Here is a 16022-nt window from a genome sequence, read left to right as displayed (position 1 = left end):
TCTTCTATCTCTTTCAAATTTTGTAAGCAAAATGATTAAGAATTTACAACACCTCGAATGCAAGGAGAACTATTTGAAACTAACTTTTTTTATTTAACATTAATTAATGTTCAATTTTAATATCCCAATTTTGGATAATTTTGGTAGCTACCACCTAATTTTTTCTCAATTGGATTACTATAAATTTTGGTAAAATTAGGGTTTCGTAGTTCTTATTTGAAACGGGTTTATAAGCGAAAAGGAAGGTGTGGTGGGGGAGGAGGGAGGTAGAATCTACATAAGAGTATTTATGACATTTTTTTTTTTATCGTAATTAGATACAATTTTATTTATAATAAATATTTGATGTCATATCCACTTAAATAGTATAAAATGAATACTTTTGCATAATAAACCTGAACGTATCAAATGCTTCGAAATTAAACAAGGAATATGTATAAGTTAAATATGTATAAGTGTGATAAAGATTTTTTTTATCATTAATGTCATAAATAAATAATGCTTCGCTTCAGACAACCTTAGACGGCAAATTGCCAAAAATAAATAAATAAATTCGTAATAAAAGGGAAAAGCAAAATTGGAGATTAAAGCATTTATTTTTTTTATAAGTTTTAATATATCCGGTATTGCTTTTGTCCAGAAACACTTTAAGATACTAATTCTAACTAAAAACTTTTCGTAAATCGGTGAAATCTTTTTCTCTCCCCCCCCCAAAAAAAAAAAATTCTTAGATGTATTAACATATTTTGTATTCATGCTTAAAAGTTCTTCTGATTATGAATATATTACAAAACAGAACTAAAATTTCGGATTATTTTTTATCATTTTCTTTGACAAACATTTCATAGACGGTAAGCACCAGATAATATTCAATAATTGGACAATGGTAAGTACTCGATCATATTCAAAAATTGAACAATAATTATTTTTCCTAAAAGATTTTTTTTTTGTTATCAAAATTTAATATTTAGCCTTTTTATGAATTGATGCGTTTTCATCTATAACTAGGTGCAATAAAATAATCAGATATATCACATGAATGATTCTAACATATCAGTTATTGGTTCTTGTATTGGAAACTATTCTGTTACATTCGAAAAATTATGCTCTATATTTTCAAAACACTTATTTAGATTCACCTATTACCTATTAATGGATTATTATTTTATCCATTAATAGGTAATACAGAAATAATATTGCGACATTTAAAACCATCGATTATATTCTATGAAGCTATACAAATAAAATGGCTTAAAAAATTAAATCAAACATTCCAAATTCCTTGTTGAGGTGTATTTCTATAGTTTTCTAAAGAATATATTTCAGACATTTTATAATAATTAGAGAAAAATTTCATGAATAAGATCTGCTATGTATTTTCATTCAGAAATAGACAATACTCCAAATATTTTTAAATGAATAAAGTATTTTTCTAGAAGTATATCCAGTATTTGCTAAAGAAATAAGTATGGTCTTCATAAAATAAGTAAGCATTCATTTACTTATAAGTATTACAAGTTAAAGGCTGCAAATCAGAATTTCAGATAAAATTTTCATCAAGGATTCTTTTATGTTATTTAAGTAGGTGGTCCTTTAAGTACTAACAGATTAAGTACTAACACATTTTAGCTATTAATACATATTCCATTAACTTATAAACATTACTGGAAGTATATTCAAAATGAGGTGCTATAGGTTAAGTACTGCAATAATTTAGCCATTAATGTACATTCCATCAGCATATAACATCTCTGGAAGTATATTCAATATTACCAACGAAAGAAATAAGGTGTTTATGAATTCAGTAGCCTCTAATTTAATAAAAGATATTACAGATTAAAGGCCGCAACCAAGATTTTCACACAATTTCTGGACAGAGGCTCTTTCATGCTTTTTATTGACAACAAGCATTGGATGCTTCTCAATAATGCACATTTCCAGAAATATCATGCTTATTTTATTGTATTCTTTGACTCATATATAAACAGGAGGTCTTTTAAGTACTAATAGATAAGGTAGATACTAAGATAGGTTAAGTGCCGCAACATTTTAGCCATTAATGTACATTCCATTAACATATAACATTTCTGGAAGTATATTTAGTATTACCAAAGAAATAAAGATGGTGTTTATAAAATCGGTAACCTCTCATTTAATATGAGGTATTACAGGTTAACTACCGCAACCAAAGTTTTTGACACCTTCTAACCAGTGACCCTTTTATACTACTTATTGACAACAAGCACTGGATACTTCTCAGTAATGCACGTTTCCAGAAGTATTCCGTTCAAAAGTATTCTTTGACTCTAACATAAATAGGTGGTTTTTAAAGTACTAATAGGTGCTATAAAGTACTAGAACCTTTTAGCCATTAATGGACATTCCATTAGCTTACAAACATTTCTGGAAATATATTCAATATTACCAAAGAAATAAGAATGGTGTTCATAAAATGGGTAGCCTCTCATTTAATAAAAGGTTAAAGGCCGCAAACAAGATTTTGCGACAATTTCTGATTAGTGACTCTCTCATGCTGTTTATTGACAACAGGTAGTGGATATTTCTCATTAATGCGCGGTCCCAAAAGTATTCTATTCGAAAGCATTCTTTGACTCTTACATAAAAAGGTGGTCTTTTAAGTACTAATAGGTATTATATGGTCCATTCCATTAACTTATAAACATTTCTGGAAGTATATTCAATATTACCAAGAAATAAGTACGGTGTTTATAAAATGGGTAGCCTTTTATTTAGTAAGAGGTATAAAAGTTTAAAGGCCGCGACCAAGATTTTCAGACAATTTCTGATCAGTGATTGTTTATTGACAACAGGCATTGGATACTGCTCAATAATGGATTTTTCCAAAAATATGCTGTCCTGAAGTACTGTTTGGTCCATACACAAATCGGCGATCTTTCATGTACTAATAGGTATTACAGGTTAAGTACTGCAGCATTTTAGCCATTAATGCGCATTCCATTAACTTATGAACACGCGGTGGCTTTCACACCACGAAATCAAACCAGCCAGAATCCTCCCTTCTTTTCCATCGGCTCTCGAAAGAAAGGGAATAAAATAAAAATGAAGCCAAAGAATCGAAATGGAAAAAATCACGTCCCCCCCTACAAGCAATCTCTCCTGCATGATTGAATACTCCGCATTTCGGTTCTTGACTTGAAGTAGGGCTCTTCAAACCACCTTACGATTGAGAATGCGTCTTCCGTTCTCAAAGCGTGCTAACTGCCTCTAAAGAAAGAAGTGAACGATTCCAGGAGCCACATTTTGCAAAAGCAAGGGTCATTATTTCTTTCCAAAATGGGAAAAGAGGGGTTCGATTCCATCCACTTTTTTGAATGGTGAAAGATATGCTACGATGTAAAAAAAGAGAGAGGTACCACACGTGATGAGGACTGTTTCGTCAAGGATGCTTAAGTCAAATAGATTGTATCGAGTAACCTTTTATATCGATTTTTTTTTTATCATACTTCCATAGCTTCTTTTTTTTCTTACTTGAAAACAGGAGGAATTTTGGAATGGATTACTTTTAAGAATGGTTGAATGGTTTCGATTTCGTTTGACTTATGACTTCAGAGTACAAAAAAAATTTATAGCTCAAGCTCATGTGCAATGCTAAGTTGCTGTACTTACATACTTGCTACATTTTGTGACCAATTGATTCGCCAACTGATAATTTTAATTAAATTTATTCTGTCATTGGCTCGTGCCATTAGTATAGCCGTTGTTAATTATAGAAGCTAAAGCATATTTCTCGTATTAAATTCTTGTATTAATGTTGGTTAGTTCTCATTCTTGTAATTTCAAAATGTTAATAGAAACACTTTTGAAAATGTAACTATCGTCAAATATTTACTTTATATCGAATTTGTGAGTAAATGCAAATCATACCGTAGCGTAGTAAGAAAATTATCATTTCGTACACTTACTAATTATTATGCACATTATTATTAAATGGTTTTGATTTAGCAATAATTCTTTTTTAAAATAAAAATATGAAATAATTCCACGTTATCTCACTGTCATGAATTAAATGTTAAGTCTTATTATAATTTTATTTATATATACATTGTTTTATATATTAGGTTATTTCTCTAATACAGTAATAATTCCTTTCCCTAAAAATGAACACAGGATAATTACAAGCGATTTCCCTATCATATAACAAGTATAGCTAAGAATGTCGTCGTACGCTGTATGATCATCTCAAGTCTGTTTTTTTATTCTTTCAAAATGCACAATGGATTCCAAAATAAAACTTGTACAGAGAAGTTAATGATGATAATCATTTTACATATTAAAAGTATAAGTTACAATTTCTTTAAAAATAAAAACTTCAGATAAATCTTATTCAAAATTCCTTATTTCAAGTTTCATAGTCTGCTTATGCAAGGTTATAAAGACAAATTTTTTGTTCATATTAAAAACATCTTTCAAACATCATTTAGAAAGTACAAATAAGGTTACCATTAACGAAAAATGAGTAAAGTCAGAAGTCAGTTGACTAAGAAAAATTAGGCCAGTCTTTCATAAAATAATTTTAGTCAGTAGTAATAGAAATCATGACAGTAAGAATAATATCATTGACGCATCAGTGGAAGTGTCTCCCCAAAGTCTTCTCGCAACCACCATTATATATTTCTTGTTCCTTTTTCCCCGCATAAAATTACAGCCCTTTAGTAAGACCACGAATACCTTGTATAGCATTGGAGAACCATAGTTACAAAATACAGATCGTTGGTCGTGAATCTAACAATTGTATTGAATCTATTGTGAGAATATCCATTTTTGGCACTTTTTTGTTGAAAGACTGACATCAAAATTTAGTACAGAAACTACATTTGTAAACGCAAGATTTTCTACCAAATTTCATTAAGCCACTGTGTTTATGAATTATAGTATTTACATGCATGTGAAAGTACAAATCGACAGACAGTCAACCATTTGACAATTTGGCTCAAAATTTAAAAGAATCCACATTTTAAATGCTAAAACTGTGCATCAATTTTATCTAACAAGCTTTTTGTGCTTTGTAGCTACTGAGTTCACATGTACTTCGGGAGTCAGACATACGGACTTTTTGCGAATGGCTTTCATTCAAAATTTGATAGAAATCAATAAATTTGACAATGAGTGAGTCCATAAACCAAATTGCACCAGTCTAGCTCAAAGTGTTTTTGAGTTATCGTGTTCATAGACGGATAGACAAACAGATAGATATAATGTCTCAGTGAGAAAAATCATTTTACTCATTTCGGACCATTTTTTTAAATTTATTTATTTTTATGATTGCAATACTTCGTATAACCAGAAAGCAGAATTCAGTTGATGCATATTCAGTCCAATAAAAATATATTTGTTTACTTATATCTTTCATTAAATGGTTTCCTTTATCAGTGAAACAGTCTTCAACTGTGAAAGTAAGATTTTTTTTCCCACTTGCCACTTCAGCTTCTGCGTGGAGAGCTGCAGTATTTGCACACCAGATTGTTTCTCACGGTTCACCACCCCACTTCGTCAAGTAGGGTTCTAGAAATGTGATCTATATACATCCTTTACGGTGCCATAGAGCCTGCCCCCCATCCCAAATTTGCTAGACACGCTGCATGCAAAAAATCTCTGTTAAAAAACTTTTTTTTTTTCAAACACATTTCTTAATTAATGGCATAACAGTTAAAAAGTGTTTCCTGTTCTGGAAGTAAACAAACAAAAACCTGTAAAAAATACAAAATTAAACAATAATAAAAAAATTAAACAATTTTTATGCATATACATATGCATGAACTTATTCTAACATTATATTTGCATATTGTTCTGAAATATGTGTTTATTCAAAAGTTTGCAAATTGAATTTATGTCAAAATGCTCAATTTAATACAAAGTTTTTTCAAGCATTTTTAACTCTCACAAATAGGATGTCTCCCAACATCGTTATGAGGTGCTAGAAATTCACCAGTACCTAACATGTGATTTCTTCTTTATTATCCCCTTAAAGTAATGATACTCTGTATTTTCAGATATTTAAAAAGAAGAATCGTTTCAAAATATTAGACATACTACATTTTCACCACATTAGACAGGTTAAATTTTCAAAAGAATTAAATTTTTAGGAATACTACATTTTCAATATATTAGACATATTATATTTTCAACATATTAACATATATTTTCAACATATTACACATATATTTTTAACACATTATAGTTTTATTATTTTATGAGGATGATAAGAATTTCACCTTTTCAACCCTATAAAGTACATTTTCAACCTAGACACGCAACATCTTCAACATATTATAGTTTTATTACTTTATAAAGATAATAAGTATTTCCTATTTATTAAATATAAAAGTAATAGTAATTTGCACTTTAAGCATATTTAGCAAAAAGATGGGGAGAATGAAGGACATTTGAATTTTTTAAAAAATAAAAGATAACGGACATATACTTGTTCCTTAAAACTCTTTTCAAATATTTAAAGATCCATTACCTCAAAAAGCATTGGAATTATGGAACTGTTCCAAGGTTTTAAATTTTATTTTTAAATTTTTTGGCGCAACAGCCATCCTTGGCTTGACTCTGCCGGATTGTTTCATATAGAATGTTTTTCGCACCCTAAAGAGGACAAGCCTTTTGATGGTTCCTTGATGTTGGAATTCTTGGGGATTGACCCTCTGAAAATATCATATGACTGGTTAATTGTATCATTAAAAAATAAAATTTCAAATAATTATTATAATTACTTTTACTTCTAACAGTCATATTATTTAATTTCCATTTCTGTTTTAATTGTAGATTGTTAAATAGTTTTAAATTCATCAATTTTATTTTATCTTCGATAAATATTCTATCATTTATAACTATTCAAATATCATAAAGTATGAATGCTAAAATATTATTTAAACTTCTTCATTTCGGGGCCTCTTTCAATCTGGAGTCCGGGTGCCTTCTATTCTCTGCTTTTAACCCTTCAATCCCCTTGGTTCAAACATTTTTGAAATCCTGTCCTATAAATAAAGCTATTTTTAGTTCAAAATCAAAGCTCACTTTTGACATTTGAGGTTTCACTTTCACCATGCATCGAGCACAGAATATCAATTTTAATATTTTGGCTGCCACATGAATCACAGGTGATTCATACTTTGTTTCTAATTAGATGACCTCTTCTCGACTACAGTTAAGAGATATCAAAGAAGTTGTCATATGATTCAAAGCAAGTTGTCATAGATGGTTCGAATGACAGAGGTGAGTCGGGGCAGCAAACATGTTAATAAAATTGGTGTATGCGTAATTTTTCCTTGATTTTATTTTTTAATAACATCATAGCATTGACTATAGCTATGACTATTCAATGATATTAGAGCTAAGCCTAACGATCCTTAGTTAAAGCGGCTGTTGCTCCCGATCCATCCATGAGTTCTGAAGTTATTATCAGACCAAATGAACTGAAACGGGTCAAAGCACACTTGGCGATGTCTAATTATGGCAGATCCACTGCTGCTTTCCCCAATCTGGAACATACCCACAGTTCATCATTTCTCATTATATTTACATACAAAATAAGTTGACCAGTGGAGCACATCTAGCCTACTGGCACCTCTTGAAGCCTTCCTTTTGTTATCGAATTTCCCAACCACCAAAAAGGAAAAAGTCGGCTCTTCTACAGAAAGCAATTCCAAACAGAACTCTCAGCGGGAAAATGATGATAATAAGAACCTTCCCGGTGTTTGTCTTTCTTGGCCATTGCAGCAGTACTTGAGTTTGTTTGCCAACCGTTCTTCTTCTTTTCTTTTCTTCTGTGCTTTTTCGGTGCGGAGTGATTCGAGATTGTTGAACTATTCTCTTTCTTCTGCAGCCAATGCGGAGTCCATGCAGACGAATCGGAATCGGGACTCGGTGAGGCCGCAGGTGCACAAGCAGAACTCGGACCACAAGCCAACGCGGGTTCGGACCGTCCTCAACGAGAAGCAGCTGCACACGTTGCGCACTTGCTATGCTGCCAACCCCCGACCAGACGCTCTCATGAAGGAACAGTTGGTAGAAATGACGGGACTTAGTCCGCGTGTGATCAGGGTGTGGTTTCAGAACAAGAGGTGCAAAGATAAAAAGAAAAACCTCATGATGAAGCAATTACAACAACAGGAGAAAGTAAGTATCTCTCTTTCTCTTGGTTTCCATCTGTAAAACAATTGTTATTACTCATTTCACTTATGTCTTTAATAAACGAGAGTTTTTTAACACATTGATTGCCACGTGACTCCTATGTGATTCACATATACTTTGTAATTATATTGAAGCATCCATCTAATCAGAACAATTGTTATAAGCCTTCTACTAATTTCACTTATCTTTTTAATAAGTTTAGAGTTAGGGAATCATACGTGATGTCCACGTTGAATCATATGTGATTCACAGTTATATTCTAATTGTATTGGACCATCTATCTAATCAGATGATAGTAAAGAGATAACAAAGAAGCGGTAATCTAATTAGATAGATGCTCCGAATATGTGAGTTGTGGCAGTGAATGTTTTAAATTCATTTAATTTACGAGTGCGCACCACCATGAGAAACATTCTACCGATTTCCTTTATCTTTTTAATACTCCAGGAATTCGTTAACTTAATCAATTCGAGAATGTACAATAAATCTGATTAACATTTTCCGTATTACTTTTATTATTTAAATACGCCACATTATCTAAAACTCATCAAATCGCGCCCTCTATGAGGGTAATCTTATTTCCACTACTGATGTTATTCCTACAAACGTAAAGCAAGGATATAGCTAAAGAATGAAGCATTAATACAGTTTTATTCATTACTTAAATGTAGACTTAGAATTACTTAAATTTAGAAGTTTTAGTTTTAAAATTTATAATATGTGTTAAGTTCATGAAATAATTTAATTATGCATTATTCAGTCGTCTTACAATTACTTATGCACTTCAGTTTAATGGCAATTTTTATTGCCACATTAAAAAAGAAAAATTTTTAAGGTAGAAACTGGAAGAAAACATAATTCTAACTTGAATCAAACTTACGTATCAGAAAACAATACATAACATGTGAAAGAATTTAAACATATATATTTTAATACTTTTTTTAATTAAAGGTCAATTGGGAACTTAAAATGGTAATTCAAATCAACTTATTGTTGATTAATTGACCTTTATAAATCAATCAAAATGCTAATTTTGGATATTTGATATGTTTTAAGATAATATGAAATAATCCAAAAGGAAAGAAGTCAGTTTAATTTAATCTAAGTGATTTTTAAAGTGTCTTCAGTGAACGAAATTAGAATATTTCATTTTAATTATTTTCAGCGATTTGGTTTTGCAATTATAACTTCAATATTATAACTGAATATAATATTTAATTCAATTTTTCTTGAATTCTCTCTTAAGTTACGCAACTGGTTTTTAATCAAAGATTGCTTAATTTAATTCATTACCGAATAATTACAGATTTGGAAGTACTAAAACAGTGTTTTACCATTGAGAATATACAAGTGTATATTCTCAATTTCAAAACTCAAACAAATGATTGAAAAACTGTTACAAAATTTATCCGTTACAAATAACAGATTATTAATTAAACAAGCATTTTTTATCAAGGCATATTTGGAATTCAAAATGGAATCTTTATGTATTTTCTTAGCATTTTTATGTATTTTCTAAATAAGAATAAATAAAATGTTTAATTTTTTATTGTAACATTCTTTATGTGACTTGCTTTATTAATAAAATAATCCAAAAGAAAAGAAAGAATTGGGCTAAATTACAGTCTGTCGTTAATACCATTTGGTTTGTCTCATTTTTATTAGGGGAATGGGAGAGTGAATCCTCCCTCAAAGGGGTGTTTCACCACAAAAAAATATATTAGGTAATACGTCACGTGACCCAGATGTTTGGTAAACCATGGCACGTGCAATTGTCAGGCTCCCCCGTAAACGAGTTCTTCGAGCGGCCACAAAGTTGTCTGCTGGGGAAAGAAAAATTTCGTTTGGCCCTTCCTTTCCCCAAGGGATGAGCACATCGTCCCGCCCATAGATCTTTTATTATTTTTTTTTGCGCCAACCCCCTCCCCATCTTATTTCTTTTATGGGAAGTGAAGCAAAGGTGCCCCTTAATACCCCGTAAGTCGGTAGCTGGCCAGACAAATTTCATCGGTTCTAATCTACTTAGGGCTGTGCCATACGCCCCAACCCCCTGAGATTCGCGAGCGTTAATCATTGGCTTGCGTCACTTTTTACTAAGGATACGGAGAGAATTATATTTTTCTTTCACATAGGTTTGGGCTTTTGTTTTGTTCTCTTCATCATCCGCTTTCAGTTGTTGGCAGGGCTGGCCTTTAGGAGATGCGTGCCTATTTAAAAATAACTTTTACTTAGCCGCCCTGGCTTGCAGTCAACTTATACCGCATGTTTACTTCCTCTTTTTCCTTTTTTTTACACTGCTTTGCTTAAATTTAAAGATAATATTAAATGTAAAGTATTTAAATTGAAATTAAATTTTAAAAAAAATGCGGATTTCGAAAAGAAAAGCAATGCGAATTGAAAATTTTTAAAATCAGGCTAGAGCTATTTTATTCTTTTATTTTTAGTGTAATCTGTCAGTACAGAATTTTAGTTTTAAAAAAAAGGAATTTTCTATTAACCTTTACTAACGTTAAAGATAAAAGTGTGCATACCTATGTGAGTGTGTTGGCGCTCTACAGGTCAGACCATTTGACTTACAACCACCAAACATGGCCAAACATTAAGGAAAATATTGGTGAGATTTTTTTTTGTGATAATTTCTGTTTTATGTTTTTTCACTTTAACTAAAAGAATTCAAAAGATTACCTTTCAAATGCTCAATTTAATTGTTATTCAATTGTTTTAATCTATTTTTTATACATTTAAAATTTTTAAATTGTATTTAATAACAATACATTTCGCTGTTACAAAGAAATTCGTATCATTTTCATTATAGTTAATAGTATTCATTCTGTCTTTTTCATTGTTAATGGTCAAAATATAAAATTTCAACGTTTATTTCCAGAATGCGTTAGTTTCGGTTTTTATCAGCAAAATTTAAGGCATGACTTTAATAAAATGCGACGCAAATTTTTGAAAAATTCATTTAATGTTAAAAGCTACTATTCTATCCTGAGATATAATTGCATGTAAGAAGATATGGAGAGAAAATTACGGAAATACAAAAATACATAGCACATTGTACAAAACGGTATAAGGTCTTTAAAATAATATGTCATTATTATTATATGACATAAAATAATATCTCCTCTGAAATGGAAGCCCTTAAAAGCAGGGGGCCTGACTAGGAATAATCAGTCCAATCGGCTAAAGGTCAGCTGTAGTTGTTGACAGGGTCGGTTAGTTAGTTATATTAACATCCTGTTTTAAGCAACACTAGGGCTAATTTGGGACAGACCTCGTCATTTTGAACCGCTGTCAGATGATGAGGACGATACCTGAGCTGGCATCCCCCTCCCCATACCACGCAACACCAGCGGGAGGACGTTTGGCCTTGACGGATTTAACGTGCAACAGACCCCCTTACACGACGGTTCTTCGGTGGAATCGTGTCTCGAACCTGAAACCTTACGGCTCACGAGTCGAGACCTTACCACCAGCCCGCCATAGCCCCTTGATAGGGTCGGAGTAAGCATTATAGGGACCTTTTGGCAATCTAAATCTCGGAACTTCCCCATCCCCAACTTTCAAATCCAATATTTTTTTCATTGCTAAAATTTTTTTTTCTACTAATTAGTTTCTTAAATACCAAATTTTTTGACATACTGAAATAGTAAAGTACTTCGCTGTAAACACCTAAAAAGTTGGTTTCAATACGTATATTTCTCATTTAAAATATACAACTAAATATTTTTTAAATTATAAAGCCTCTACATTTTCTTAGAATTATAAAATATCGGCATCCAAAACTTACAAATGATAATTAATTACGGAAGTTACAAGGGAATTTAATTTGAATAAGATGGATTATTCTGCCTCTGTATTCAAATGAAAATACAAAATCAAGTAACTTTTCAAACTGTCCTGTCGCCTCCACACCCCCTAAAAAAGGGAAGGGCTCAAGGTTTCCTCTAAAAATTGCTGAGTCCAAAGACAGTTGCATACTTTGCCTAGTTAATCCTTTCCTAGTTGTTGGTATTCGGTGAAGGGATTTAGATTGAAATTTTACAAAGAAACAATTTGAAAATAAATAAATAATAATTAAGTTTCTTTAATACCTATGATCGTATTTTTAAACGTAAAAATCAAGATATTGGTTTTGAGCTGCTGTAATCGGGCAGATGTCTGATCACAAGATTGTCAAATTAAAGAAAATGACCGATTAGTGGAAGCTTCATTTAAAAAAACTTTTTTTTTCTTAAACAAACAAAATATGCAAAATTATACTTAAAATTACTCTATCTTTATATTTAAACTTTATTTTTATAATTTTTTTAAAAATCTATACTGATCTTTTATATATCTATAGAAGTTTAAAAAATCTTCCTGAAATTTTGCTCTTCAAGAAAAAAAAGAAAGCTACTGTCAACTTTTCAAAGTTCAAAAATCAATTAAAATTTAGCAAGTGTTGGGTCAAATAAGTGTTTTTCAGCTATAACTTCAGAAAATGACATTTCACAAAAATTATTTTCACATCGCATTAAAACTTAAATAATTACCTTCACCATTAATAGAATCATTAGGATTATCATCATTAGAAATTTGTCTAATGATGATTCATTTCTTTTCCGTACAATTTTTTCTCTACCTGGAAAAAAATTATAATTTAATTTGATACACAATTTTAATCTCATAATTTTATTCAAATAAATTTTGTTCCATCAATTACTTCCATAATATGCTTTTGCCAATTTAAATTAAGATAAAAGAATGCTTTCTTTAGATATTGACTCGGAAGAAGGATTTTCATTTCCTTTTTCTACACTTTTTAATTTACTCGCACAGTTATTTGTAATAGACTAATTCTATGTTATATTTTTATATGTGATACATCTTTTAGTACTATGAAATAACATAGTTTCACTTTAAGTAAATGCATTAATAAATTAACAGCCTTGAAAATTAATATTATGTACGAAAAAGCTGATCGTTAAAAACGGCTAATCTTCTATGAAATTAAATTTCAAATGCATTCAGTGATCTTTTTCTTTTTATTTTAAATCTACCCCACTCGCTCTCCTGAAAACGGCGAATTACCAATGGTACGGATTGGAACAATGACAAATTACGGATATGGTATCATAAAACACGATTATATTCGCGACCCATCTTAAAGCTTCTAAAAATAATTCTCCAAAATAAAAGAAAAACTTGAACGAATTTGTTACCATTCGTGTAGTAAACGGTTGGCAAGCCTATTAAAAGAAACCATTTGACAGCTGATAGTTTAGGGTTAGTAAATTTTAAATAATTATATAATTAAGTAGTGATAAATTTATATAAGAATATTTTATATAATGTTATTTTATAATTCTAAAAAAAAATGCGTGTTTTACAATTTAAAAAAAATATATCCAATCCTATTGTTAAATATTTTTGTTATTGAAAAAAAAAAAAAAAAAAAAAAAGATTATGCAAAGAAAATTTTTATCAATTTTTTTCTTCCTCTTTCATTACTTTATTCAAAATGATTTTTAAATTTCAATTGTATATACCTATATACGCGATATACTGAAACCAACTTTTCAGAAAGTGATCTGCAATTAAGCGTTTTGCTATTTCAGTTTGTCAAAATTCAATACTTAAAACTATTTTTATAAATATTAAATTAAAATCAATGGGAAAAAAAATATTTTTTTAATTTTGAGGGGGGGAAAAGGGGCCTCGAGATTTGTTTTGCCTAAGATTCTCAAAAAGGCTTAATCAGCGCTTATATTTAAATAAACCAAAACATCTGATCATCAATTATTTAAAGGAAAAATCATAACAATGTAACAAAGAATGGTCAGTATTAAAAGAACAACCCTTCTTATAATTTTTCTTAAATTCCAAACAACTATTTTTTTTTTTTTTTGGCGCATAAAGGATTGCACACAATAATAAACTGAGTAAGGAGTATTGAATGAAAAAAGAACAATTATGTGTGTTCCTTTATGACAATTTTTTTTGACAACTACATTTAATGGCCATTAAAAAATAGCTGCAAACCCACAAACATATTTAAATGGGGGGGGGGGGAAGAAAAATACGAAAATTCCTTTTAACACGAAACAAATGCTTTTTGGCCACTAATTCCTCTCTCCCCAAGCTATGTGTACAAAGCGAATCGTCCCTGCTCATCCCCGCAACAGTCCGTCTCCCTGTTCCGGGGCGCAAGGTTCTAGCTGTCCATCATACCAGGGCGTGACACCGTATTGCGTAAGTGCACCGCCAGCTGCCTAGAGCACCTAGGGCCCTAGGGGCGCATTAGATCCACATTACTCATCAGCATAACGGGAGATTATTACTTTATTAATTTTTGAACACGCATGAGAAGGGGTGTGTTTTGACTCCAGGATAACGGGGATTGACACCTGCACGGAACGCATCTTTCCTGTAGTGTGGGGTTTTAGCGGAGAAGATACATTCGCATTGCCACTTTTCTGCTTTCTTGTGAGGTTTAGTTTAGTAATGATAGCGATTTATTCGTTAGGTTAAGAACTAAAAATATTTGTGCGCCAGAGATAATTTCTGTTAATAATAAAGATAAAAATGTGCGTGTGTTGGTGCTCTACTGGATAAGGTCTATTGGCTCAAATATAGTTTTTGAGGGTAAAAATGCGCATTTCGTAGTGATTTCTTACAATTTCAGAAAGATTCTAATTAATTATGCATTTTTAGAGATTTTATGCATTTCACTACAATTCCCCAAAATATTATTTCAAAAACTGATTTTCACATCACTTTAAAATTTAAAAAAAGATGTTTTTAAAGGTTATCAGTTTAATTGCTGTGTAAATTTTTACTACATATCGGCAATTTTTAAAAATATTTGTTACGTGTATTTTTTAATTCATTTTATTGCTGAATTTAAATTCACATCATTTTTATCCTTCCATCAAATATATAATTTGATTTTCTTCAGTTGTTGAAAGCTAAGGAAGAAGAATTCTGCTGAATATTTGTGAAATGTAAATGACGAATCAGAAAAAGAAACATTACAGCGAAAGCTAGAAGATATATGAATCGGACAGTTATGATTTTAACAGTACTATGATTTCACAGGATTTGATTAAATTTCATAATTCATATACAAACTGAAGATAATACACTAGAACATTTTTGATGCACAGTGTTTCAAAGAGTTTTTAAGACTGGTGTTTAGCTTATGGTGACGTCTTCTGTGTAATCGCGCTTGCAAGATACATTTTAACTATCAGCTAAAGAATTTCTTAAAACACCATATATTTTTTTCACTGTCAATTCATGCAAAACCACTGAAATAAGTACCACTGAGATTAATATTTTATGAAACAAGTTTACGCTATTTTTATTAAGTAGATCTAATGTTTTCATTTGGCACTTTTTTTTTTCTTTTGCATAGAAGATACACTTTAGAAGACAATAAACTCACAAGAATACCAAGATCATCAAGAACATCTGAAATTTCGTGGCAATCACTGAGAATGATAGACGGATCTTTCAGTATTAACAAAGAAACGATTCGAATCACTCCGAAAAAAGATTTGAGTAAAACAAAAATGTTTATAAATTCACAGTCATAACTTACTAAACGTTTTTGGCAAAAAATAATGTCCGCGTGTTAAATCATCCACTGTATTCACCTGATTTAGCACCTTGCAACTTCTCTTTATTCTCAAATTGAAAGTGATGTTAAAACAAAAGGATTTGACACTAGCCTTGAAGTCAATCCCACAAAATAAAGTCAAACATGAATGCAAATCACTATTAATACCTTGTAACAAAATTATTGAAATGCAAAGAGCTCCTTTCGAACAAAAAAAACCCCTAAAAATATATATAAT

General features: G+C 30.8%; 1 protein-coding gene across 2 annotated transcripts in view; it reads left to right on the top strand.

Annotated features, from left to right (window-relative positions):
• Positions 1 to 16022, top strand: part of LOC129962118 (insulin gene enhancer protein ISL-1-like) — a 170365-nt gene that overhangs the window by 73602 nt on the left and 80741 nt on the right. For both annotated transcript variants that reach the window (XM_056075852.1, XM_056075851.1), the window contains exon 4: positions 7871 to 8163. In XM_056075852.1, the coding sequence (XP_055931827.1) occupies positions 7871 to 8163 (293 nt within the window). The remainder of the gene's footprint in view (positions 1 to 7870; positions 8164 to 16022) is intronic.

Source organism: Argiope bruennichi, chromosome 2 (genome assembly GCF_947563725.1).
Source record: "Argiope bruennichi chromosome 2, qqArgBrue1.1, whole genome shotgun sequence".
NCBI lineage: Eukaryota > Metazoa > Arthropoda > Arachnida > Araneae > Araneidae > Argiope > Argiope bruennichi.
This window is presented reverse-complemented; position numbering and strand designations above follow the sequence as displayed.